Source organism: Engystomops pustulosus, chromosome 7, assembly GCF_040894005.1.
Source record: "Engystomops pustulosus chromosome 7, aEngPut4.maternal, whole genome shotgun sequence".
Lineage (NCBI taxonomy): Eukaryota > Metazoa > Chordata > Amphibia > Anura > Leptodactylidae > Engystomops > Engystomops pustulosus.
Genome location: NC_092417.1, coordinates 88665492 through 88693240, shown reverse-complemented (window position 1 = coordinate 88693240; position 27749 = coordinate 88665492). Strand labels below are relative to the sequence as shown.

Sequence of the window (27749 nt, the reverse complement as noted above, 5' to 3'; positions counted from 1 at the left end):
CTTCACCCTTCCCACCTTCATAATAAAACGTCACATTGTGGCTCAGTCATGGTGTGGTGAGTACACTCACTGTCACCGCCAGTTTTGCTTAATTTTGCACAAAAAATGTGCCAAAAAAGTGTCAGGAAACTAAAAGTGCAGTGAATGGGAAAAAGTGAAAAAGGATTGCAGAGCTGCACCCATATTCAGCAACCAAAAAAACTATGTGAATGTCGGGAATCAAAACTAAATTGTGACAAATAATATATAAGGTGCACAAGGCGGGGAAACATAAAAAGGTGATGCCAAAAACTGGCGCAGAGTGAATAATAGATGCCCACAGTGTCTACATTATTTTTTAAATTAACATTTGGGGAGATGTAGCAATCTGTATGTGCCAAATTTCAAACCATTTTAGGGTGTATTCAGACTTTTCTGAAAAAGTAGGATATCCCTGGTTAATAGGGGGCATGACCGGAATATAGTCTGTGCACCAAAAAATTCAGTCCGTGCGCAGGGGCAGCAGACTAGACTAACTAGTAGAAGGCTTAACGTACTGCTACGTCCTGCTTCTGGTACCGGCTGCTGAACGGTGCCGGTGCCAGAAGCTGCGGATGTCGGCATTATATTACAGTTGATACCTGCCTCTAACACCCGTGGTCGGAGATTCCACCGATAGATCAAACACACACACCCCCATGGCACTTACCAGGGGGGAGCGCGTGGCTCCAATAGCGGCCCCAGATCTGTGAAGCGCTGTGTAATCTGTAGGCACTACAGGTGGTCCCCTACTTAAGCACACCCGACTTACAGACGACCCCTAGTTAAAGACGGACCCCTCTGCCCCCTGTGACATCTGGTGAAGCTCTCTGGATGCTTTACTATAGTCCCATACTGCAATGATCAGCTGTAAGGTGTCTGTGATGAAGCTTTATTGATATTCCTTCGTCCAATTACAGCAAAAAATATTGAAACTCCAATTGTCACTGGGGAAAAAAAATGTTTTGTCTGGATCTACAATTATAAAATATACAGTTCCGACTTACATACAAATTCAACTTAAGAACAAACCTATGGACCGTATCTTGTATGTAACCCGGGGACTGCCTGTATATAACTAAAGTATAATTATTATTATTTGCAGTACTGTACATACTTCACATATTCCTCTGCTATTATTGAGAAACTCTGTTATAGTTATACAGTTATATTATATTATACCATTTGTGCACTTAGCATGGGGCCATCACCTTACTATTTATTATGGACCTCAGAGTATGCTGGACCACCTATTGAATATTACCTGTATGTACGTTTAGAACCTTTCTGAACTCTTCTAAGCTTCTTGTACTTTTATGAACCTTCTGCTTTTTTGTTGAAAATCTCTTCCTCTAATGGGATTAATTAAATCTTGCTTGTCCTGGCTTTATGAATGTAGCTGTGCTCACCTATTGCATTAACTGGTCAACTTCAGTTCCATCATCATCTATCTTTATGTCAGCAAAACTGAGACATTTACAGTGTTGCATTTTTTCCAGCAAATGAAACAATTCGTGATTGTGCCATTTCCTCAGGCCAAGTCTGCAGCAGATTCTCGCCGCCTTGCTCCTGAATATTGTCTGCTTGGTATATGTGTAACTTGTATACAGTGTTTCGTATACATTGAGGGAGATTTATTACGTCAACTTTTCACCAGTTAAGGTAGTGGATTGAAATCCTCGGCTCTTTCTCTAATATAGTCTCTGCTGGAAAACTGGGGGAGACTATAGCAGAAATCTCTGCCTGGTTAGGCCTCGCGTCAGAATCGCCCTGGCAGTGATTGCGCCCACATCTACTAAGAATCCAGAGCCTTACTAGTATAGTAGATACAGATTCAGAGTGCTGCCGGAGGGATTTTAAGACTGGCATTTAAAAAACCAGTCAAAGTGAATTCCACCCATTATTCTGTAGGGACAGGAGTGGTTACACATCACTCAAGGTCATTGCTTTCCTACCTTTGAATTTTTGCATTCTAAAGATAAATAGTAAGATACACAACTCGATGAAAAATAGTTGTACCATTAAATCCAAATGGGCTTGAGGAACATCTATTCAGAAAAAAACTATTGCCATTAATTGACTTGTATTCTCCATCCTCTGTTGACCACTGATGCGGAGGGATAAGATTTGTAACACTGTTGGTGTTCCAGTTCATCCTTATGGGAAAATATATGAAACATCATACAGCTAGATCTGAGCACAGACCTAAGCATGTACTAGAATGGTACTACATTTTGCATATACTTTATAGTACATATGTATAATATATAACCTTATAAAATAATCTTTTCCATCTGGGATAAAATATATCCTATAAAATTTACATCTTAACATCACCTAGTAAAGGCTTCACTTTTTTACTGCATGACACATATATAATAAAACAGAGCACAACTTCTCTCTCCTTCAACAGCCTCATACATCTTCATATGTGCCACATAGGTCTGACAAAGATGTTATAGTCGGAGGGTCTCTGCGCTCAATACTGGAGCATGGTACAGATCTGACACTGATATTGTAATGTATTTCACTAAACCTAAGAATCCCTTACAATTACAGATACCATAAATCATTGACCCTTAACGTTCATAATGAATACGTGTTATAACTCTTCCAATATTTTGAGTGTAAGATTTTGGGTGGGGAATAGTATCCTACATTAAAGGGCATGTCCATTCACAACATTTCCACATAATAACTGAAAACTTGCTGATCTGTAGGATGGGATCTCTGGGAGTCTGATGTAGCCCAAATTAATTGAGCGACAGGTTGGACATTCATGCAGACACTCCATCCATACACTGGTAGCTTGGCCAGGCTCTACCTTGCTTCCATATATTGATCTTATTAGTGTAGTTACTACCAATAATTGTACACCTTAATATATAAAGGTTGGTGATATTTTCTACTATAATATCAAGATATGTGATATTTTGACATTTTTTTCTATAATTTGTTTAATACTACAAATCTCCCTATTGTGACAGTGTAAGTTATAACTTGTATTAAATTGTCATTTTCTTGGTGGGTTTTCTTGGGCTAATTAAGATCATGGTCACCACATTTGTTTTTTGTTATATTCTAGTACTGTATATTTTATTGAATTGTATTTATCTCTAATACATTTTTATTGTATGGGTTTTTGGTTCTAAGGCCACTCTATTCATTGTCTATAGTACTGATGTAAATAGCGTTATGCACTACGATAGACTATCTCTGTCAGTGGAGATGAATAGAGATGAATAGAGCAGAAGGGTGCATTTGCCAACAAATGTTCTGTTCATTTGGGGAACAATCCCCTGATCTTGTGATCTGTGGGGGTCCTAGCAATAAACATGTTACTTGTTAAGCTTGAATTTTCGCTTTAGCGGCTAGATCCCCTTTAACCCTCAGTGATGCACCCCTTTGAAGAATGGCCCTTTCACAGGGGTCCCCTGAGACCAACAGGAATATGTGTCTTGGGAACCAACACACCGTCTCTCACATTTGGCTGCAGAAAACATATGTTTTCAGCCACCATGCTTTGCTGCTCTCCATGTAATCTGTGAACATGTAATCTGTGTGATAGTAGATGTGGTGCAGGCAACATTTGATGACACATTTCTTTATGCTATTGGTGGTATCACTGTGACTGCTGGCTACTGGAGGCATTTCTGTGACTATTGACTACTATGTGGCATCACCGACTACTGGCTACTTGGAGGACCACTGTGACTACAATTACAATTCAGAACAGTAGCAAAATGACAATAAGTAGCAATGAAAATAATTTTATTACTATGGGTAACCACAACATGCAGAACTGTATTACAGGATTGCGACATTAGTAAGGTTGAGATCCACATTTAGAGTATAAACGTTCTACATGGCAAATGCAGTTGCTATGAGACTATCTGTAAGGGACTCGTTTCAGGCCAAATCTATCCCCTTTTACCATAAACTTTAAAATGTATAATATACAAAGCTCCACTTATTCACAAATGCAACAGGTAAAGGGGGGCAGCAGGACTGCTTCTGCTAAATGTAATAATGCCCCTGTGTCCACATCTTAAATACCTCTCACCCAAGCATCATTTCATTCAAGGAGGAGCGGTTATGTGCTGGGTCCTCCATCTGCTATGTATGCTAGTAGATGCAGTGAATATTATTGCCCTATGGACAGTATACACACATGGCTTTTTATTGAGCATTCTGTAGGGTTGAGGATATTGGCATAACATGACGCTGGTAGTGGTTCCCTACAGTAGCAGAACAGGTTCAGGATATGAACACAGCCTGCTACATGTAGTTATCCAAATTGGAACATTACATACATGATGTGAGCGCCATCTGTACCTGCATATTTATAAATCACACCATAGAAAACGGATTGTTGAAATATTCTGTTGAATAAATAAAAAATGTATATATGGATACAGACAAATAATTTGCGCAGAAATGCTCCATTCATGGCCATACTGGCACATTGCTTGCTAAGTAAAAGCACAGAATATCAAGATAGTTGACTACTTTTGTGCTAAATGTTCTCTACATCCCCCTCTGCAATCCTGATTTCTATATGTTTCTCATCACTCTCCTTCCTCCTCATTACAATCTATGGGACCTTCTTCCAACAGCTTCACATGAGGGTCAGACAGTGGAAACTTAGAGGCAGTACGCCCCCTCCCTGTGAGAGCCACTGCCTGAATGTTCCCAGTCCACAGCTGTTGGGGAGGCTAAGATCCATAGCTGCAGTGCATTCCTGTCTAGGAGGAATAGGAATGGCATGTAAGAAGCAGACTCCTTCCTAATCAGCACAGACCACAGCATTGCAGCCCGCCACTGCCTGCAAGGGGATGATGTAAAATCCACATATGAACAGGTTAATTTGCTCTCTATACTGACTGCTAAGCTACTCAAGCCTGTTCCATCTGACTGCATAGGCTGGGGAGTGGGGGAAGCTGGATTCAGCACTGACTGCTAACTTTGCAGAAAGGAGAGACGCCAAAGACTGGAAGATACCCTATTCCTAAAAGTGGGCATATGAAGTCAGGCTGGCCAGCTGTTGGTACCTGGAATGATGCTGTCCTCAGCTCCTGTCATCATTCCCTGCAGTTCTTGGATTTTTTCTGAATCAGACACCAATGCTTCTGTGCATGATCTTCAGACTGCATGGCAGAGCTGAGAGGTGAGCAATCTATTTTGTCTGTTGCTGGTTGTACATTTGTAGGGTACCTTTCCCCCCATAATTGTGTACCCCTTAATATCCCTAGGGTCAGGATACTGTTTATATGGATTTGTAAAAAGGTTCTTATGATCTGGATCATGTTGCTGAGAGAATGAAGTCATTGCATTAAAATATAACATGCAGGACTTCATTTCCTTCTGTTTTGGGGCAACGACTTTATTATCATGTAGATAAATGGTTAAAGTGGCTTAGATTATATGTGAGGGTGGTAAAGGTTATAAATCTATATAAAGTAATCCTACCTTTCTATATCTTCAAGATGAGAGAGATCTTAGTGAAGGGGTCCCTTATATTTGAGCATGTCCTTCACCATTCCTTGTTGGGGGTGTCAGGATTTTTTCTATAGGATAATAGCTGTATAATAAAATGATGTTTAAGAGGATGTGGATAATAAGATGTATTAACCCATAAACATTTTGAATGGTGTAGTAGATTTCAAACTTGTGCTTAATGGGTTAAATTGTAAAGGAGGTGCGGGGGTGATTATTTTTCATTTGCATTTTAATCCTTAAACCGTGATAACCTTTAGATTAGATACAGTTGCTTTCAGTTCATAAGCCTGACAGGAAGCTAGTGACGGGTTTTTGTTCCCAATTACAAAGCCATCAGTTGGGTTCACTTAGCCTCAATAAGGGATTTTAATGCCCCTATTGTTGCGACAAGTGCATTCCCCTGCTACACTGATTCATAAGCCCCCTGTAGTCTCTCTTCTTCCTTCCTGTAAACAAAACAGTCTCTATATTTCCTCTTTGTAAAGAAAGGGAAGGAGGGTTGTCCTATAGACTTCAGTCTTAGAGGTAGAAGATACTAAGTAGTGAAGAGCACTATATGGCAGTGAAAGCTCTTCCAGCCTTGGGGGAGTTAAACAGACGTGCTCTATCACATCCCTCCCCTTCTGGTTTTACTGAAGTGGGGACTAAGGCACAAGAAGTGATGATGAGCATTTTGTGGCCAAAGTGGATGCTGGTTTCAACTCCCTTTATTATTTGATGTTCATGAAGAACCTTTGCAGAATCTGGGGGCTCCCGTCATTCTTATGTTCCTAAATCGTGGTTTGCTGCATTGGATGAAGAGATGATGCCAACCCTATTTTTCTTACCTGTTATCAATTTGTTGAGGTCATCTTTATTGATGTGGATGTAGGAGTGTAAACAAAATATCCAAACCTTTGGTTCCCCTTGCAGATTTGTCCTACTCAGATTGGGTCCAGGGAGGAAAAAGAATAGACGAGTGATCTGGATGATTCAAAGACGATCCTGGTTGTTTCCCTCAATCCTAGCCAAGGAGCAAACAAGTCTAAAATCCAAGTCAGAAAACAACAAGAATCGAATGCTCCAGTGATCAGGATTGAGATGAAGACCTCTTATTGAGTCGGTAGGGCTTCTGTTACCACCAGGTTCAATTTTGGCATGGTTTTTGGAAGGATCTGGTGTCCACAGGATCATTGTTGATCCAAGAGGAGATCCCAGCAATCTCAATGTGGATTTTATAATTGGGATCCCATTGGAAAGGCTTACATTTCTAAGGAAATAACATTAATAACTTTCAACCCAAACCACCTACGTGTTCTCCACATTTGCAATGGGATTGGAAATTCACTAATTCTCTGTTGGAAACCTGCTGTGTATTTTGTTTCCTGGCTTATACCCTCCAACTGACATGTATGACATGGAAAAGCAAGGATTGTTCAGTGCTCTTTGTTACCTGATGCTCAATTCCCCTCTCCTGTTCACTGTACATGGTGAGTACCTGCTGAATTTTCCTTATAGATTCATGGGGGTCCCCTAGACAGTGCCATGCATGTTTTTGCCCCCTGTTTATCTATTTTGATTTCTGCACCATTTTAAGGGACATTCAGTCCTACAGGTGCAGAATGAAACCCCTGCTCCCCTTTAGAAAGCAAAAAAATTAGAATTTCAAATGAGTTTTTCGAGCTGTAGAAAACAATATAACATCTGCACGGGAAGCCTGGAATATAATAAGCTTGAAATATGTATACGAGGGAGAGGAATACCATAGGATGTAAATAGGTCATTGTGCAGGTGATCTAATGGGGTATTATGTGTACAGGCTCTCCACAAACAAGTGGTTTATGTCGGAAATGTTTTTTATTTAGACAATTGCTGGCGTATCAGTAAGGAAGAAGGGGACAGGTCTGCACTAAGGTGGTGGGGAGGGGTGGGGTGCAATCATCATCAGTAAAGTAGCCACCGATTGCCCTCCATGGAGAAGTGGACAAGGATGCTGAGTGATATTGTATTACTTTACTTTTTAATCCACTGGAGTCTCATTTAACAGACTGCTGTAGACCCCTGAGTAAAGCCAGATCAGATTAGAGCAGAACAGTCTGATCTTGTCTATTAATCTCTGCTGTTAACCACCCCCTGTAAATTCTATCTTCTGCTCTCAGCCACATTCACTGAAGTCCCCAAAGATGTGACTATAAGGGAGGGAGATGATATAGAGATGCCTTGTGCTTTTCGTGCCAGCGGTTCCTCATCATTCTCTTTGGAAATCCAGTGGTGGTACCTTAAAGAGGCGACCAGGGAAACGGCACTGGAATTAGCTATCACTGCTCCTGGGGGCAGGAACAAGGTAATGACTTCTCTCCATGTCAACGTGGCTACATATGTATTGTACAGTAAGAACACGGACACATGATTGACATGCCCTCCACATTCTTGCAACCACTCCTTATTATTGTTGCCCACAGCCAATAGAAACTGGAAAAGCAATGAGTCATTTGGAGACAGATGGGCATAGGGTAGCCATCATGTCCTCAACGGGTGTCACCAACTTATCACCGCAACCTGAAAACAAAATATCCAAAAGGCTCACTCCTAATAGTATATCGTAGCTGTACATCTCTGTCTGATCCCCCGGCCAGCCTCCCAGTCCTACAATTAGTTATTTAAATAGAGGTAAATAGATATCGACAGACACAATTATTGAGCTAAATGTATGCAAGGAAACGCAGCCGCAGGAACAGAATGCATTGAGCTGATGCTTCGGCTGCCAAAAACCATTGTACAGGATGAGAAGCTCCACTGAGCCCCCACGCTCTAAATGGAGTATTTTCTATTTTGGAGATAGAAGTCAATTGACCCCTTTTTAATATGGGGGCAGTACTGTGCTACTGCAATCATTTAACTTTATATAATTTGGCTCAGGATCTTAGAAGGATCTGATGTCCAAGTACAGAACCCAGGCAGCTGCAAATTAAAGATATATAGGGATGGGGGGGTCTATAGGGGTCTTATCTTATTAATAATGTAGTCATAAATATATCAAGATAGTGAGGCTGTGAGGAGAGATGGCACATAGAGGTGATACACAGAGGGGATACGCACAGGTGATGCATAACATGGATCCATTTATAAGAGACTCATATTCATATTCAAATAATCACATGCCTTTTTATACCCCATCTCTGATCTCCCCCTCCCTTCCATCATTCTCTCCCTGCGTTCACCTCTCTCTTGTCTCTCCTTCTCCGCTTCTCTCTTTATTTTGTCCCTCTCCTTTTCTCTACTCTCTCTCCGTCTCTCTCTCACCACATTTTCTCTCCCTCTCATTTTCTTGCACTTTCCTTTCTTTTTGCTCACTCTTCCCTTCTCACTCTATCCTCTCCCCTTCTCTCAGGTCTCTTCTCTTCTTTTTCTCTTCTCTCCCTGCTCTCTTTATTTCTCTGTCTCTCATCTTTCTCCTCTTCTCTAGAGCATTTTCTTTCTTTCCCTTTCTCTCATGCAAATGAAATTCTATCTCTTGCTCTCTCCTCTTCTAACCTCTCTGTCTCTTCCCTTCTATAATTCCTCTCTTTCCCCTAACCAAATATCCCTCCATGACAATCATCCAATATCATCCAGTTTCATCAGGTAGTCTTAGGTACTCTTTACTCCTCTAATACGCAGTTCTTCTCCTACATTACGGAATATCAGCCCATTTTTTCACCACTGCACATACAATTTAGACTTTATAAATATATATATCCATTTAGTATCTCCTATATCTACCTATACATTTATGTACGGTATATTTTACCTGTCTTCTATACATCTAGTAGGTATTTATCTATGTCTTTCTGTTCATCTACATAAGCCAATATGTGGGTTTCTTCTACATCTCTACTGCTTTCTGATGCAATTCTGTCTTTTCTGTTCCTCTTATTACTGTTTTCTGAAGTGAGTTTATTTGGGTATTATAATAAGCCATCAACTATACATTATGATGTTAAAAATGATTTAGTGAAGTATGATGGCGCTTGTACTTTCATTGGGTATTTTTGCACAATATCTACATTTTTGACTGGATACCGCTATGTTAAATGCTTGTATGTTGTGTGGGTGGACAGCTTGGAGAATTCAGCAAAGATCTGCCATTTATCCCTGCTACTTGTATATGTAAACACCAATGAGGCAGCCGTGCACCCTGGGACGCAGCACCAAGCTTCTGCTTACAATATGGTGATTACTGTTATGACAAGACGCCCCCTTCATACACATACAGTGCATGATGTGTGACAATGGTAGCAAAAAATTCTAGATAATGAGCCTCATTTATAAAACCTAAACTTATGTGATATAAGGGTATATATGGGAGAGGTATATTAAAAACACATAAAAATTTGTTTGCACACCTCCCTTATTTCGTAAGTTGTGCCTTTTGCATCCACTTCTTCCACCATAGAGCATATTGTTAACAATGGTGGGGAATGGTGGCAACAAAGGTAAAAAGGTGTCACCCATTACTTCCTTTAAGTATTTTCTATGTGGGAACAGAAATACATCAAATAATAAAGAGCTGCAGGCCCATAGACAGTCTCAGTCCTTACATGTAACGCCACTGTGCACTTACCTATGTTTGTCTTACTTTTCAGGTCATTCCAAATAAGGATGGAACAAAAATCAGTGTAAGTCACCAAATCATAATTTTTGTTTTATTCTTTTTATAAAATTGGCAGAATGAACATATAAAATGACAATGAAGATATAATATTACCATGGTTTCACTCTGTTATAGAAAAATCAAAGGCACAAGCATGTTCAAAATGGCAGCAAATAACGAAACCATTTGTTAATTGGCGCAACATGATTGAATGGGTGCGCAATGATCTCTGAGACAATTAGGTTGACCTAATAAAGCCCTGTAGTATGAAAGTTTTAGCTCTGCTACACTTGGCAATATTACCACTGCTATGTCTAAAAGACACAGAGCTTCAGCATTAGGAAAACAATGCTCTAACACCGCAGACAAAGCCGGCTCTGCTGCATCCAAACTAGAATTATAATGATACTGATGCCATCAATTAATGTCTATTAGAGTTATTGCAGTTGTCCAGAAGCTTTACATCCTGATTCTGGAGTAGTGAGGGTTGATTTCCCTCCATCCCATCCATCTACAAAGTGACCTTTGACCTTCAGGGCCCTCAGAGGAACGATTTTTACGCAATACATTGGTTAAAAGCTGCAGTGCTCCCCATATTGACAGATCTGAGAAGTGCAGGGTTAAATGTGGCCATTACATTTCTGTACAGTAGATGTAGGAGAAAGAGCAGCAGATAAGGGGTGAATTCTATGTTTCAGTAACCTCACTACTCCCAGGAAAGTGTAACTGAGCTGTTTCAGATGTGCACAATATAAATGATGCACCATCAGAAATGGCCACAGCCATGCCAGAAGACCCTTCAGAAGGCCCAGGTGCTACCAAAATACTAGACTCTAGAGGTACAGCAGAAGACATCCCATTAGGGAGGCTACTACAATATATAGTATATATATAGGCTGGGCCCCAGGGTGAATTATATGTGGTGCGCCCAAGGAACCCCAGGTGGACACTGGCTACATCCCTGGTGCACCAAAATAACTTCCTTGTCGTAATTTCTTGACAATATTAAGTTAAAGCTCCATCATTTTCAAGGGTATTGCCAAAATATAAATAAAATAATATAGGGGGTCAACTTCTTGATAAAATATAGTTTTAATAGCATGGCAAATGGTGGCATCAACAACCCATTATTGGAATACCATATGGTATTTTACAATTTTATTTAACAATGTGAACCGGAGGGGATTGTCAGACACCATTTTTAGGACAGAGAGCTGACATAATTGTACGATACATTCTTTTCTTGTTGTCTATGGAATCCCAATGGAATTGTATCTAGGGAGAAGGCTTGACATTAATAAGAGTGGAGGATGAGCTGCAGATTATTTGATCGCGGCCTGAAACGTCAATGATGATTTTTTTTTTTTCAATGCTTCTTCATTCTTTGCCTTCAGATCGATAGTAAATGAGTTGAGCTTAAATCAGGGATATTTGAGGAGGAAATCTATCAGCACCAGGGCTGTAATAAAGACCATTGACAAGTCCTTTATGTTAGGATGACTTAAGTCACAACAGGTGAAAATTGGGAAGACTCAAAATGCTGAAGATTAAGAAAGTAGATGAAGCAGCAATCATAGTCACACATAATGGAGGCTTTATCCTCCAGCAGGAGCAATCTGCACCCCTGGGACAGGTTATACAAGAGTGAAAAGGCTTAACACCCCCAACCTGCACATTTCGGCCAAACACATGGTATATTCCTCCCAAAACTGACATGATTTGACTCTCGCAGAGAAGCTTGTTGGTGCCTACAGAGTAGGGCACACATGAGAATGAGATGGAGAGAAACCAACTGATGAGAGCAGGACCAAGTGCTGCTAATGTATTTAGCTGACAGGGGGTTGTGCAAAGGGAAGACTGTCATCATTCACTGGCAGCAAGCAGATATATATTTACATTTAAATTCTAGCTTAATATGCAGACACAGCTCATAGACCAGGGGCTCTTGTGCCTGGCTGCTGAAATATTTAGTAGATTACGAGGTAACCAGGATAATTTGAGACGTTGAGATGTTTCCAGTTAGTCACATTAAGAACGATCCTTCTTTCAACAGTAATTTCATTACAAAGCCCCCAGCATATCTTCCCATCCATACAGAACCCCCTCCCCTTGGCAGAGCATAAATTATCCATGTGCTCGGGATGTATAAACTAGAAGAGCATGAAAACCAGACAGAAGGTCATGTCTAGAATGTAACAGCATATCAGCCCATAGATAAAGATCAGTTCCCTAATGAGGTGAGGCTTGTCTTATTATATCGAATTATATAAGGAAAGAGAGAAAGATGAGATTAGAAGGATGATAGATAGATAGATAGATTATTTGGGGGATCATATATCTACTATACTCTACTGTTATAGAAATTATTCTGTGGATATGGGATAAATTTACTCTATGGAAAATCCTATTCAGGAGCAAAAGATTGGTGATCGTCTTAAAGAGATTTTCTGGGCTTTTACGTTACTAATGACAATGTAAATGGACAGAGGTGTTCACTTGAGGCTCTGGTCAGAGTGTATAAGAGCTGGTCAGACCCCACCAATAAACCATTAATGACCTATAGGTCATTAGCAGTATAGAAGCCCCAAGAATCCCATTAATGTCACCCCTTTGTATATTTGTGTGAAGTACATCTAGAGGTGCAGCACTTGTGCCCCTCTGTGTATAAAGGGTAACAGCTCTGGTGCCTCCACAGAGTTTTGTGGTTCTATGTAAATAAAGCATAAACTTTGTATAGGGAAAAGTAATTAATATACGTTGTGATTCTTCTCACATATTTCTAGAACTCTACTTGCCGTCAGTGAATAGAAACTGTGTTATATATAAAAACCTATGAAGCTTATAGCTGAAGGTTTCTTGTAAGTAGTGTGAAGAATCGGAGTTATAAAGCCTGGATTCTAAAATACTTATTCCTAAAATCTCTGTGTGCTTTGCCAAGTTTACAAACACACCTCAAGATGTACCTGTGCCTCCTACACATGTAAACAATAGTCTGATTCACTGACAGCAAGCAGAGATGTTAAAATGGTTGCAAATGTTGTATTATCTACTGACTACATTCTCTGGGATTAAGGGAATAACGAAGACTCTTTGTAAGCGCGGCGCGATGGCTTTGTGGTTAGCATTACAGCCTTGCAGCGCTGGGGACCTAGCTTCAAGTCCCAGGGTAAACATCTGCAAAGAGTTTGCATGGGTTTCCTCTGGGTCCTCTCGTTTTCCTCCCACACTCCAAAACATACTAGTAGGTTGATTAGATTGTGAGCCCCATTGGGGACAGGAACGGATTTGGCAAGCTCTGTGCATCGCTGCGTAATCTGTGTGCTATATAAATAAAGGAATTATTATTATTATCATTGCAGACTGTTCGGGTGCAAGGCAATGACATCTCCCACCGGCTGAGGCTTTCCAATGTCAGAAAGCAGGACGAAGGAGTGTACGAGTGCCGGGTGTCAGACTATGGAGACGATGAGACTCAGGAACACAAAGCCCAAGCAATGCTTCGGGTCATTTCACGTTATTCCCCGCCTGACATGCAGGCGGCCGAGGCTGTATCCCACATCCAGAGCAGTGGTCCCCGTAGGAATAACCCTGGCAATAGAGCAACACCGGAACCTGGAAACAAGCGCCCCAACCCTCCAGGAGAAAGCCTGGCCTCATCCCCAGCCACTGCAGCATCCTCCTCAGCCTCCCCTGCACCTGGGAAGGCAGCTATTCTGCGGCAGCAACACGGCTCTGGTGAGTTATCTGCTGTGCTGCACTGCCATCTAGTGGTAACCTCTGGGTACTACACAAGAGTCACAAATAACAACTACATACTTGTATGTCAAAATCAGACAATTATGTTAGAAATGTGTGAACCTTTATTGGTTATTTTAAAACAATACAATATAAGCATTAGCAAGACTGAGAAGAATAGAAAAGCAATTATGTAGCTAATGAATATTGATGTAGATGTGTAAGAATCTTATTATTGAGTGAATGTATGAGTTTCTGTTGGCTTATATGATGGCAAATTGACAAAATTGAGACTTTAATAGGTATACTTGTGTCTAGTATTTACCTAACAGCGACACTTCACAGCCTGTGAGATAAATATTGTGTCTCTTCATGTAAATCAGTCATAACTTCATTGTAGGATCTATATGAGAGTAGCCATCTGGCTAATGATGCCTCCATGTAGTGTGATATATAATGCAATCCCCCATAGGATTTATCTTCTCCTATGATACAATAGGTTTAAGAGTCAAGATTCATTGCATCCCTCGTGCATCCCCCCTGGCATTATTATCACCTTTTCCAAATATGACACAGTATATATCAAAAACATCAATGTCCAAGAAGTAGGTATGACTACAGAATTGTTGTATTACATCTCTTCTTGTAGTTGCTTTTTAGCTCTCTCCATGATGATCTGGGCATGCGCCTCTTTAGCACCCCCCTCTCCCCCTCCCACTGGCTAGGTCCCTGGTCGAAGATGCAGTTTAATGGTCCTGTTGGAAACATTCCATGTGAAATATTCTCATTTCAGTTTTATTGGATCTGTGTAGTATAGTTCATATGATGGATGCTTCATCCAGCATGGCTGAGCAAACCTCACTGTATCTTAGTGATCTATGATTCTGTAAGTTTTGAATTCAACCAATAAGTATCATTTAAGTACTGGACACCAGACCCACAGTGGGGTTGGGTGGTTGCATGGTTCATAGAACACAGACCGAATGTGGCTCAAACAGGCCTTATATTTAGCAGTAAGGAGTGTGTAGTAGAGGCCACTCTTACATTATGCCAGTGGAGATCAAACAACCCAAGCTCCAAGCAAGTGCGGAAATAGTCACTTTTTGTCTATTTAAATTTTAAATATCCACTGATGTGATGAAATTCTTGGCCCTGGAGGCCCCAGCCAGAGTACAAAGTGCAGCCAGACATTATTTAAAATTAATAATTAATACCACAAACAGTGTCGTTAGCCTCTCCTCGGGAGTCCCAGCAGCCGGAGGTAATGAGATGAAAGCGCCAGTGGCTCTGGAGTCTATTCAATGAGATCAGCCTGCTGCTGTTCTAACTACAGTCCCCGAATATCACTTGTAAATGGAGACTTAAGGGAGAGAAAGAAAAGAAAAGATTCTCTAGTGCAAAGTAAATGAATGTTGGTAAAAAGCTGGATAGGACACGTGTGTTTACCCAACATACAATAAAATATAACAGAAAATGGGATCTATGATTGTTTTAAAACTACAATTCCCAGCATGCTCTGAAAACCTTGAAAAACTGGCTCCATTGATGATTATATTCCACTGGTCTTGGTTCTTTGGCTCTTCAGCTATTTCAAAAGGAGGAGTTAGATTCATACACTGTAATGGCTTCCAGTATCTTCCATCTGTATCTCCCAGAATGCTTTTGTCAGCCAGGGACAATTTTGATGCTCTAATTGTACCCAACATTATTTTAGACTACTGGCTCTCCAGCTTCTTTAAAACCGCAACAACCAGGATACCATGTCCGCCAGGGGAAATTGAGTTTCATAGGGTATCAATTTAGTCATTTAAAGGATGGCTAACCATAACTCTCAACGGGTCTATTGAATTTGTTCCAATGGGGACTAGCGTTTCCAATGGTCTACAATCTTTGCCTCCTAATCCATACCAAAACTTTAAAGACCATTCTTCCATGATAGTTTTGGAAGACTGGTTCAATACTGAGAGTTTTCAAAGTAGCTGAAGAATCAAAACTTGGAGACCACAGTTTTTCAATATATACAGGAACTCACATCAGCACATCACCAAGTGCTAAGGCTGTGGTGAATTCACTGCCCCGTAGCCTTCTATTGGTCCTTTGCTTGAGGCCCAGAAAATGCATATAATTGTGTTTGTGGTCTAGCATATACATACCATTTCAAAGAAGTTTTCCGATATCGGTTGGCAACATACATATTCTAGCCTGTAATGGTCCGCTCAAAATACTAGGGACCTATATTAGATCAACCATATCCTATTTTTCCAATGGTAAAAAATACTTTGCTGGACTCTATAATGCAACAAGGTGAGGGGAATTATTAATACACAGCTCTAGGAGCCATTTAGGAGCCTAGCACAGGTAAATTACAATCTCTGTGGGAGTTGCAAAGGAAGCAATCATTATTGACACCCATCTTTCCCAGAACAAGATATAAATATGTATTTCCAGAAGGGCAATCTCTGATAGCATGACTCATTCAAGGTTATCAAAACTTGGCACTAAAGCAAAATTCATCAGTTATAAGAGCCTAATGATCCTAAAAGACATCTTTACTGAAAGAAAATCTATTTATCACAGTGGTAAGAGCAGAGGGAGAGGGACTGTGTTAATTCTCTGAACATTTGCATTCTATTGTCTAATATAAAGTATCTGATTCCTGACCTCAAGAATGATATATTGGTCACATGAACACTGGACACTTTAGGTTTTAACCCTTTATCTGTCTCTCCCATGTCCCCATAGAGCAATTTACTTTAGTGATAAAGAGGAAAAGATGCCCACGGTGCCAATATTTTGATACAGTTTAAAATGTGTAAATGGATGATGTGATGGTGCTGCTCACCTTCTTAAGTTGTGCAGATCGCCACAACTCAATTTTTCACCTAATAGGATTCACTTTGCTGCTGCGCTTCCGTGAGGTCAATTCCAAAGGTCTCCTCTTGAACGCCAAAAAAAGTGAATTAGTCTTACCGGTAATTCCATTTCCTTAGTCCACCATGACGGCCCACCTGGAGGATGACCCCTTGACCTCTGTAGGGACAGGAAGCAGAGAAGTTAAAAGGCCCCACCCCGGCATCCGTACTCCAGTGTCTACCAAATAACTACACCGGCTTGGATGCAACCCGATTTATTGCCTGTTAATATGCACAAACAATTAAATCAAGCAAGATTTTAAATAAATTAAATCACATACCTAGGGTGGGAAAAAATATATGGGCCGTCATGGTGGACTAAGGAAATGGAATTACCGGTAAGACTAATTCACTTTTTCCCTTACGTCCCCATGACGGCCCACCTGGAGATATACCAGATGAATTATTTTTTAGGGAGGGACTACGGCCTGTAGTATCTTTCTCCCAAAGGAAAGGTCCATGTTATTCGGAATGTCCAGTCTGTAATGTTTAGCGAAGGTAAGAGAAGAAGACCAGGTAGCCGCTTTACATATCTGCTCAATTGTGGCTCCTCTTCTTTCAGCCCAGGAGGTAGCCATCGCTCTTGTGGAATGGGCTTTTATGGTATCTGGGACAGCCATTTCTAGAGCCTCATAAGCCTCTTTGATAACGGTTTTTATCCATCTGGATAAGGACGATTTTGAGGCCTTCTTCCCTTTGTTTTTCCCTTGGAATTGGAGAAGAATATTAGAGTCCTTCCGCCAGCTCTTAGAGACTTCCATGTACCTGAGTACTATTCTTCTTACATCCAGGGAATGCCAGCTGATTTCCTTAGCGGCTCTTGGATTCTGGCAAAATGAAGGTAGGACCACTTCCTGGTTTCGGTGGAAAGCTGTGCAAACCTTGGGGACAAAGTTTGGGTCAAGCGTTAAAATGATCCTGTCATCTGAAATTAAACAATAAGGTTCATTTATAGACAGTGCCTGAATCTCGCCAATCCTTCTTGCAGTAGTGATTGCAATTAAGAAGGCAGTTTTTAAGGTAAGGTTTCTAAGGCTTACAGATTCAATTGGTTCAAACTGAGGTCCAGTAAGAAAATTTAGCACTAAGGATAAGTCCCAGGGAGCTACTGAAGGTTTCACTGAGGGCCTGATTCGGACAGTTGCTTTTACAAACCTCTTTATCCATCTATGATCCGCCAGGGATGAATCAAAGAACACACTTAGTGCTGCAATCTGGACTTTAAGGGTACTAGTCTTAAGGCCCATGTCGAACCCAGCTTGCAGGAATTCTAAGATCTGTAAGATATTAGGAGAAGATTGATTGGGAACTGCTGGACCACAGAAAGAAATAAACTTCTTCCATATCTTCAGGTATATAGCTGAGGTAACTGGTTTTCTACTGGATTGTAGAGTAGAGATTACCTTGTCCGAAAGGCCTTTTGCCCTCAAAAAGCTCCTTTCAGGATCCAGGCCGAGAGCTTGAGATCCTGTGGCTTCGGATGAAAAAGCGGCCCTTGATGGAGGAGATCTTCCTGAATGGGTAGCATCAGAGGTTCTGCTAGAGCCATCTTCTTTAGGAGCGGAAACCAGCTCTTTTTGGGCCAGAAGGGAACAATGAGAATGACCTTGGATTCGTCTCTTTGAATTTTCCGGAGAACTCTTGCAATTATAGGCAGAGGAGGAAAGGCATATGCCAGAGGAGCGTCCCACTTGTGGCTGAATGCATCTAACTTCGAGGTGGTCTCTGAATAACTGAGAGAGTAAAAAAGTTCCGCTTTCGTATTTTCCCTGGTGGCAAACAGATCCACTACAGGTATTCCCCACATCTGGGTTAGAAGCTGGAATACTTTTTGGTTCAGACACCATTCGTTGTGGTCTAGTTTTTTCCTGCTCAGAAAATCTGCCACCTTGTTGTCCTTCCCTCTCAGATGAACTGCCGATAAAGACTTGATGTTCAATTCTGCCCATGAGAATATTTCGCTCGAGAGGTCTGAAAGGTCTGGAGATCTTGTACCCCCTTGATGCTGTAGGTAGGCTATTGTCGTTGAGTTGTCCGATAGGACTTTCACGTATTGTCCCACCAGAAGATGACTGGCTGTCTTCAGGGTTTCCAGGACTGCCCTCAGTTCTCGATAGTTGGATGACATTCTTTGGATATGAGGAGGCCAGCTTCCCTGGAAGAAGGATCCTGCTATGTTCGCACCCCAGCCCTTTTGACTTGCATCTGTCTGGACTATAGATAGGGGCCAAGGATGCCATGGAACTCCCCTCTGTAGGTGTGTAGGAATGGTCCACCACACTAAGGACTGTTTGACCGCAGGAGTAATGCTGATGCAATTGTCCAGATGTAGGGGATCTTTGTCCCATGATTGTAGTATCCAACCTTGCAGGACTCTCGTATGGTTCTGTGCCCACTGGACACACTGGATGCAAGATGTTAACTGCCCCAGGAGCTTCATAGCATCTCTTATCGAGCATTTCTGGCGATGGAGAAAAACGTTGATCTGACCTACCAGGCGTTCTGACTTTTCTCTGGGAAGATAAGATTTCTGGTTCACAGAGTCCAGGAGGGTTCCCAGGAAAAGGATCTGAGTATCCGGATGCAAGGCAGACTTCTCCCAGTTTATAATCCATCCCAGATTCTGTAGCGTTTGGATTGTAAAGTCTCGGTGTAGAATAAGTTCTTCTCGATTTTTCGCTATTATGAGTAAGTCGTCCAGGTATGGAACGACCAGGACTTGATGTGTTCTTAAGAAGGCTACGACCTCTATGATGATTTTTGAAAACACTCTTGGCGCTGATGCTATCCCGAAAGGTAGAGACCTGTATTGGAAGCATAGTTTCTTCCCCTGTGGTGAGACTATTGCAAACCTCAAAAACTTTTGAGACGGAAGGTAGATAGGGACGTGGTAATACGCGTCCTTCAGGTCTATCGTGCACATGTAGGCTCCTGGATGGATCAGTGTTACTGCAGACTTTATTGACTCCATCTTGAACTTCCTGTACAAGAGATGCTGGTTCAAACCTTTGAGGTTGCAAATCATCCTGTGGGATCCATTTGGCTTTTGGATGAGGAACAAGGGGGAGAAGTGACCGCCCTTCCACTTTTCTTCTGGAACAGGTGTAATTACATCCATCTGAATGAGTTTCTGGACTTCCTGAAAAATTAAAGCAGTCAACTTTTGAGACCCCAGCCTGGTCAGGATAAACTTTTGGGGAGGAAGAGATGTTAATTCTAGCTTGTACCCTTGCTTTATTATGTCCAGAATCCAAGGGTTGGATGTGATCTGGGACCATCGTGCAAGGAACCCTAGTAACCTTCCTCCCACTCTGGCGTCATTGTCTCCCAAATGAGGTTGAATTACTGGAGCTGAGGAGGAAGCCTCTACCTCTACCTCCTTTCGGATGGCTCCAGCGCCCTTGCTTGCCTTTGCCTCTGTATGAATTTTTTCGATCTCTAAAGTCCTGAAAGGGCTGTTTTCTGGGTGGTTTTTTAACCTCAGGAAACCCCTTCTTTTTGTCCGCCGCCTTCTCCAGAATAGAGTCCAGTTCAGGACCAAACACAAATTCTCCCTCAAATGGAATGCTGCAAAGTTTGGACTTTGACCTGAAATCCCCACACCATTGCCTTAGCCATAGCGCTCTTCTAGTTGCAATGGACAATGCTCCTTCTTTTGCAGAGAACCTGACGGATTCACCAGATGCATCCGCAATAAAGGCAGTAGCCGACTTTAAAGTTGGAAGAGTCTCTAACAGGAGTTCTCTAGGAGTGCCTTCCCTAATGTGATTTTCCAGCTCAGATAGCCAGAAGTACATTGTACGGGCAACCGAGGTAGTAGCTACATTAGCTTTTAGATTAAGCATAGCCGACTCCCAAGCTTTTTTAAGTAAACAGTCAGCTTTCCTATCCATAGGATCTTTTAGCTGGATAGAGTCTTCAAAGGGCAGGTCAGTGCGCTTTGTTAATTTTGTTACCTGGACATCAACCTTGGGAGGTGAATTCCAGAATTTAGTATCATTTTCGTCAAATAATAGACGATTTCTGAATTCCTTAGACACAGAAATCCTCTTTTCAGGATCTCTCCACTCTTCCTGAATGAGTTGTTTGAGAGTATCGTTAATGGGGAATACTCTCTTTTTCTGGGATCTAAGGATGCCAAACAGCTCATCCTGAATGGATCTAGCTTCTTCCACTTCTTCAATTTTTAGAGTATCACGAATGGCTTTAAGCAATTGGTCTAAGTCGTCAGAGGAAAACAGATATCTGGATTCCATTTTTGAAGCGGATAGAGAAGTGGACGGCTCCAATTCTAGAGAATCCTTAAAGGAGGAATTATCCTCTGAGTCAGGGTCTGATTCTGAGGCACATATTAGGGCTCTTTTGGGTGGGGGCCCAGGGAGGCTAAGTGAGGCTATGGAGGAGGCTACAGAAGATTGGACTTCTCCTTTAATGAAAGCACGTATCTCTTCCCTAAAGCCTGTTCGCTCTTCTTTTAGAAGGTTATCCAAACATTCCTTGCATACTGGTTTTTTATAATTAGAATTAAGCCTTGTATTGCACATGTTGCATTTACGACAGGCTGATTTCTTCCCATCTTTAGAGGGATCTTTGCTCCTCACTTTCTCTTTCGGCTCCTGCCAAGAGCTAAGTGACAGCCTTAGTATTTACAGGGGATATAACATATATATGAATAGAGCCCCTGCCCCTTTAATCTATAAGACACTCACAGGGCCTGTAGACAGGGGATCTGATACAGAAGATTCCATGGCCAGGACCTCGCTAGAAAAGATAGATACTTCCATGGGTCCTATAATCATAGGTAAGGGGGGCTTATTCACATACAGCAGTACAATATATGCAGAATCAAGTACATTAACACATCAGCCTAGTGTACAGTACCTTATCGGCGTAGTGGTAGGCGATCTAGACCTCAGAGTCAGAGTGACTACCTGCGTCCAAACTTTAAATTTTGGCGCCGCCGAGCCCCCAAACGTCACTTCCGGTGCGACCGGAAGCCCTGTAATTCGTGCGCCGCAGCACGTGATCCGGCTACGGCCATCCAGTGACTCATACCGTCACTTCCGGTGCGACCGGAAGTTCTCCAATGAAGCGTCGGAGCACGTGACCGGAGCCACCACGCGTGCTCCGACTTCCGGGTACCCTGGAACTACGCGGAGTCGGGGGTAGAGCCGGCACAACAGATCCCAACGGAGCCAGGGAGGACGCGCGATGCGCCGAGGCGAGGTCCGGGAACTGGCAGGGTAAGGGTCGGCCCGTGCCTGCAGCTTGTGCTCCCCCCACTGTCCCCCTGGAGGAGGCCTGTGAGGAGAGATCTATCTCTGCTCCCTGCCCTGTGTAGGGACAGGAAGACACTGGAGTACGGATGCCGGGGTGGGGCCTTTTAACTTCTCTGCTTCCTGTCCCTACAGAGGTCAAGGGGTCATCCTCCAGGTGGGCCGTCATGGGGACGTAAGGGAAATTGGTATTTCTCTTGGTTTGATATGCCAAGTAAGCTAAGTAGTCCAGGTCGAGTTTGAAATATGTTTTTATAGCTTTATTTTATGTATCTCTTTTTATAAAATCTATTTTTTAAATACCACCAATCATCCACCGAGGATCTTTAAGTGGCACCTAGCCTGGCATATCCAGACAAACGAAATACCAATGTCCCCATAGAGAACAGTGTACACATTGCCAAATTTGTAATACAACTGTCCTATGTGAGTGGCCAGTGAGAAGCAGTTCCCCCCACCCACCCTCAGAAAACCACTCTGTAATGTGTCTATTTCAAATAAAAAAAACACCCATATCCCTCTTATTTGAAATAGACACATGACGGAGCATTTTCCTGGTGATCCTGGTTTATTATGCTTGATTTCCTATTAACTATTGACGGAACTATTAACAGACTATTAACAGGCTCAGAGAGCAGAATTATCAAGGATGATATTCTCTAGATATGGAAAGAGTTAAAGCGCAACTCTGGTATTTTTTTTGGGATGTAGAACAACTTTGCCTGTCATCTTACTCTCTGCACCTCAAGCTGTGTCATAGACTCATCTGCACCCTGTACCCTAGCTTCTACTCTCAACACTTTCTGCGCTGTGCAGAGAAGCTATTAACCCTTAGTGCTCACACAGCACAGACTATAAACTTAATCAAGCTGTTTCACTGCTGGTTTCTACTATTTATTATATTCTCCATTGAAGAATGGAGCTGCCAGACTAGTCATTTAATGGTTCTGTATGTACACTATGCAGTGTTCAGTGCATGTACTTGTAGGAATGTCAAGGGATTTACTGCTGAATTAATGAATAAAAAACAGAGGGCATCATGATAACTGTGGGCAGCCATAATTTGACTCAGCTTCAGGGCAGACATAGGAAGAAGTTATTCTCTGCCTAGTTCAAAGCAATTTGGTGACAAGCAGCTTCAGAACAGTAAATCCCATAATTTTATAAAGAAAAGGGCAAGCAGCACAATATTGTTCTGTTTGTTGTTAAAAACATATTTTAATGACATACTGGACATTGGAGTTACAATTCAAACAGCTTTCTAGATCTTTAATTTCTGTGAATAAAAACCTGTACAAGGTCATATGATGTCACACTTGCACGTGGCTCACAGTTTACTATCTGTGACACTAATGAAAAATAATTGAAAAATTGTTAACTTTTTAATTACACAAACAATATCACTTATTTCCTTAACCCCTTACCGACATGTGATAAAAAGGTAGATCACAGGTCGACTGCTGAGACACTTGGGCGCCGCCATATTGGCTTAGATCATCGCTCCCTGTGAGGTTATTTGTTACCATGGCAACCTCAGTTCATACAAAGGCTTTCTTGTTGTAGACTATCTATTACACATTGTAATAGATGATGTGCAAAAACCACATATACTGTACTGTAGCATGGCAGTTTATGGTAGGATCAATCAGACAACCTAGGGTACCTAGGGGGTGTGAAAAATAGTAAAAAAGAAAATAATCTAAATCACCCCCCTTTCCTTAGAACTGATATAAATATAAATAAATTGTAAAAATCATAAATATGTTATGTATTGCAGCGTTCCAATATAACCTATCTATCGGTTACTATCTGTATTTAACCTCGTAATGGAAAATAGTGCCTAAAGTGTAACATGTCAGTTTTCCACCATTTTGCAAGGAATAAATAATTTTATAGCTCACAGCTCCATACACTGACGTATGGAAAAGTTAGTAACACCAGAAGAAAATATAAGGATTTATGTTTGTACTGGAGGTTTTAACTTTTGTAAATGTATGAAAACATTATAAAACCTTATAAATTTAGTATTGTACCGATCCAAAGAATAAAAGAGACATGTCATTTGGGGCGCACAGTGAAAGCATTCAGGGGGAGGATCTGCCCCTGAGAACGTATCCCACTGTATACAGTCATATATTCTGCTGCCCTATTTTGTACGGAAATGTTGAGATACTCCCAATGCATCCTTAGTAGGATAATGCATTGTATTATCACAGTGTGTTATCCAGGATACAAAGGACGTATAGCATTTGCGCCAGTTTTCTGTTTGACTTTGAATGTTCCTTCTAGTGCAAACTGCTTGCACATGTATTTATAAAGTGTCTGCACCAGTTTTGTATCATGGCTGCACTGTGTCCAAAAAGATAGAAAAACTGCACCTAAAGGGGGGTGTGAGTGCTTAAACGAGCCATGCGCCACATTTATTACTGATGTGCGCCACAGTTTTGTCTGCACCACATTTCTGCAGCACAAAGTGCACCAAAAAAACAATGGTGCGCACTTCCAGAGCAGTGAAGGGAACATGCATACTTGCATACCTGCATATTTCACAGGAAAACTGCACATAGTGTAGTTTGCACCTTTTTTAACAAAAGTGGGCCAGTGTATTGATAAAGTGTGTCCTAAAAGATTATGTGCACGGTTATAGCATGTATGCTGCTTCTCGGCCACAAGTAGGCCTGTTGTTCATTGTTTGTAGCCCTTGTGTCATGACCATGTGAGGTCCATGCATTCACCAATGAAAGGAGAAGAGTCTGCTATATAGGAATAGTGCCTGCTCTATAATTCGCAACCCATGCACAGGAACGCCAAAACCATATCTGAAGTATTAGCCCATAGAAAGACACTGAAATAACAACTAGCACATGTCTCCATGTTCTGGTTGTGTGCATGAGGCCTTATAATGTGATACCACAGTGTGTTATACACCGATGTATAGTTCAGTATGTGAGATTCTACCACACTACATGACATTTTAGATTTCAGGCACAAAAGCAACTTGTTAAGCTTGTATGTCAGGAAATGTGCCGAGATGTTGGATTTTTCTCATGAAATGATAGATTTCATGCCATTTCAACCTTCCCGGGGGCTTAAACCAATTTAAAGACTTATTCCCCCCACTGAGAATATATGTTCTGATCTAACAAGGGTAAATAGAGATCTCCGAGCCCCAGCTGAAGTATGTTCTATATTTAGCAGACGTTATAATCATTATTAATGTGGAGCCTTTGGAGGTTGCATGTTTAATCTGCTATAGGCTGGGTCTATATATTTAAATGCTAGATATCCTGAAAATGGAAGGTTAGAGGAGAACATGTTTTATTGCTAAAACATAGGATACCTGGTAAAGGTGACATTGGGTAAGTTATGAATATTGATATTATTGGGTTCAATATCAATATGTGTCAATGTTTCAAAATGTGTCAATTGGATTTACAGGTTGTTCACCCTTATTTCATGTTGGGTGGCCATCAATAATTACGGGGTATTCTATAGATAGAAACCCCCCAGTCATACTGCTGAGGCTTAGGGTTCCTATCACCATAAAACATGCAATGGGATCTACAGACAATTATACAGCAGTGGGAGCTGAGCAGATGTATTCATGTGGGAAAATATTCAATACATATCATAAATCCATTTATATCATGGCTCATATCATATCCATTATTGACAGCTTTCTCTGAATGCTCAATAATACATAGAAATTACAGTATGGGAGCAATCAATGGACCCCTAAGGCCAGAATAAACAAAATATTCATTAATAAATAAGAAGTCATACTGAATCTTTTCTCAAAAAAGAGAACTGTCTTCAGAAGACCACCCTTTTCAAAAGAACGACCCTAACCACCATATTTGTTAGTAACTGATTTTCCTATTTATAAACAGAACACCCCCTTACACAAATTGTCCAGTATGAACTCCTCGAAAAGAGTAGCATCAACACCTACAGTATCATTCCGAAGTGGATGGAATTGTGTAAATCTCACCACAAAATGAGCCAGGCTTAAATATTTCATTTTCATGCAATAAATGTCAGTAAGTATAGATCTGGTTAGCCTTATGTTTGTGTATGAGAATGAGAGAGAGCCTTGCCTGGAAACTATTTTAACAGATATAGCTATGCTGGGGGCTACCATTTTAGGGCGCACGAGTAGTAGGGATACCATACTGGTGACTAGGTACAAGAGGGGAGCCATACTAGGGAAAAGACCGTATTGTATTAAGAAAGGAATGCAGGGAGCACCTATGGTTATGTGTTTGGACTGGGAGGACTTGTCTACGCAGGGGCGTAACTAGGAGAGGCAGGGCCCCATAGCAGGATTCTGAATTGGGCCCCCTTCACAATTAAAAAATATAAATAGTTGTATACTCACACATGCAAGTTATAATCACACATACAGTGCCATATACAAATGTACAGCATACATACACACCAGGCACTGTATACACATACATCATATACACATCACAGATACAAATACATATACAGCATACAGTATATACATATGCATATATGTTACATGCTTATACAGTGAATACAATATTCTGCATAATATGTATATAATTTATATAATGGTTCTCAATGGCCCCCTGACACTGTGTACCCTATCAGGGCCGGATTAAGGTTGGTGGGGGCCCCTGGGCGCAAAATATGGTGGAGGCCCCCATTGAATGTAGTCCAGACAGGGAACAGCTCCCCCAGTAACCACTGTACACAGCTCCCCCAGTAATCACTATATACAGCTTCCCCAGTAATCACTATATACAGCTCCCCCAGTAATCACTGTATACAGCTCCCCCAGCAATCACTGTATACAGCTCCCCCAGCAATCACTGTATAAAACCCCCCAGCAATCACTGTATACAGCAGCTCCCCCAGCAATCACTGTATACAGCTCCCCCAGCAATCACTGTATACAGCAGCTCCCCAGCAATCACTATATACAGCTCCCCCAGTAATCACTATAGACAGCTCCCCCAGCAATCACTATATACAGCTCCCCCAACAATCACTGTATACAGCCCCCAGCAATCACTATATACAGCTCCCCAGCAATCTCTATATACAGCTCCCCCAGCAATCACTATATACAGCTCCCTCAGCAATCACTGTATACAGCTCCCCCAGTAATCACTATATGCAGCTCCCCCAGCAATCACTGTATACAGCTCCCTCAGCAATCACTGTATACAGCTCCCCAGCAATCACTGTATACAGCTCCCCAGCAATAACTGTATACAGCTCCCCCCGCAATCAATATATACAACTCCCCCAGCAATCACTATATACAGCTCCCCCAGCAATCACTGTATACAGCTCCCCTATAACTATATACACCCCCCCTATTACTATATACAGTCCCCCTATAACTATATACACACCCCCTATAATAACTATAAACAGATTCATATTATTGCTATATACACACCCCCATAATAACTATATACACACATTCCTATTATTTCTATATACACACACCCATAATAACTATATACACATTCCTATTATTTCTATATACACACCCCCATAATAACTATATACACATTCCTATTATTTCTATATACACACCCCCATAATAACTATATACACATTCCTATTATTTCTATATACATCCCCCCATAATAACTATATACACATTCCTATAATTGCTATATATCCCCCCCATAATAATTATATACACATTCCTATTAT

The 27749-nt window shown here is 41.4% G+C and overlaps 1 protein-coding gene across 1 annotated transcript in view; it reads left to right on the top strand.

The window, feature by feature from the left end:
* The first annotated feature begins 4696 nt into the window (after nt 1–4696).
* VSTM2B (V-set and transmembrane domain containing 2B) overlaps nt 4697–27749 on the top strand; it is a 50227-nt gene continuing 27174 nt past the window's right edge. The window contains exons 1-5 of the mRNA XM_072117202.1: nt 4697–5185; nt 6430–6986; nt 7656–7840; nt 10122–10154; nt 13489–13864. Coding sequence (XP_071973303.1) covers nt 6905–6986; nt 7656–7840; nt 10122–10154; nt 13489–13864 — 676 coding nt within the window. The 5' untranslated portion in view covers nt 4697–5185; nt 6430–6904. The remainder of the gene's footprint in view (nt 5186–6429; nt 6987–7655; nt 7841–10121; nt 10155–13488; nt 13865–27749) is intronic.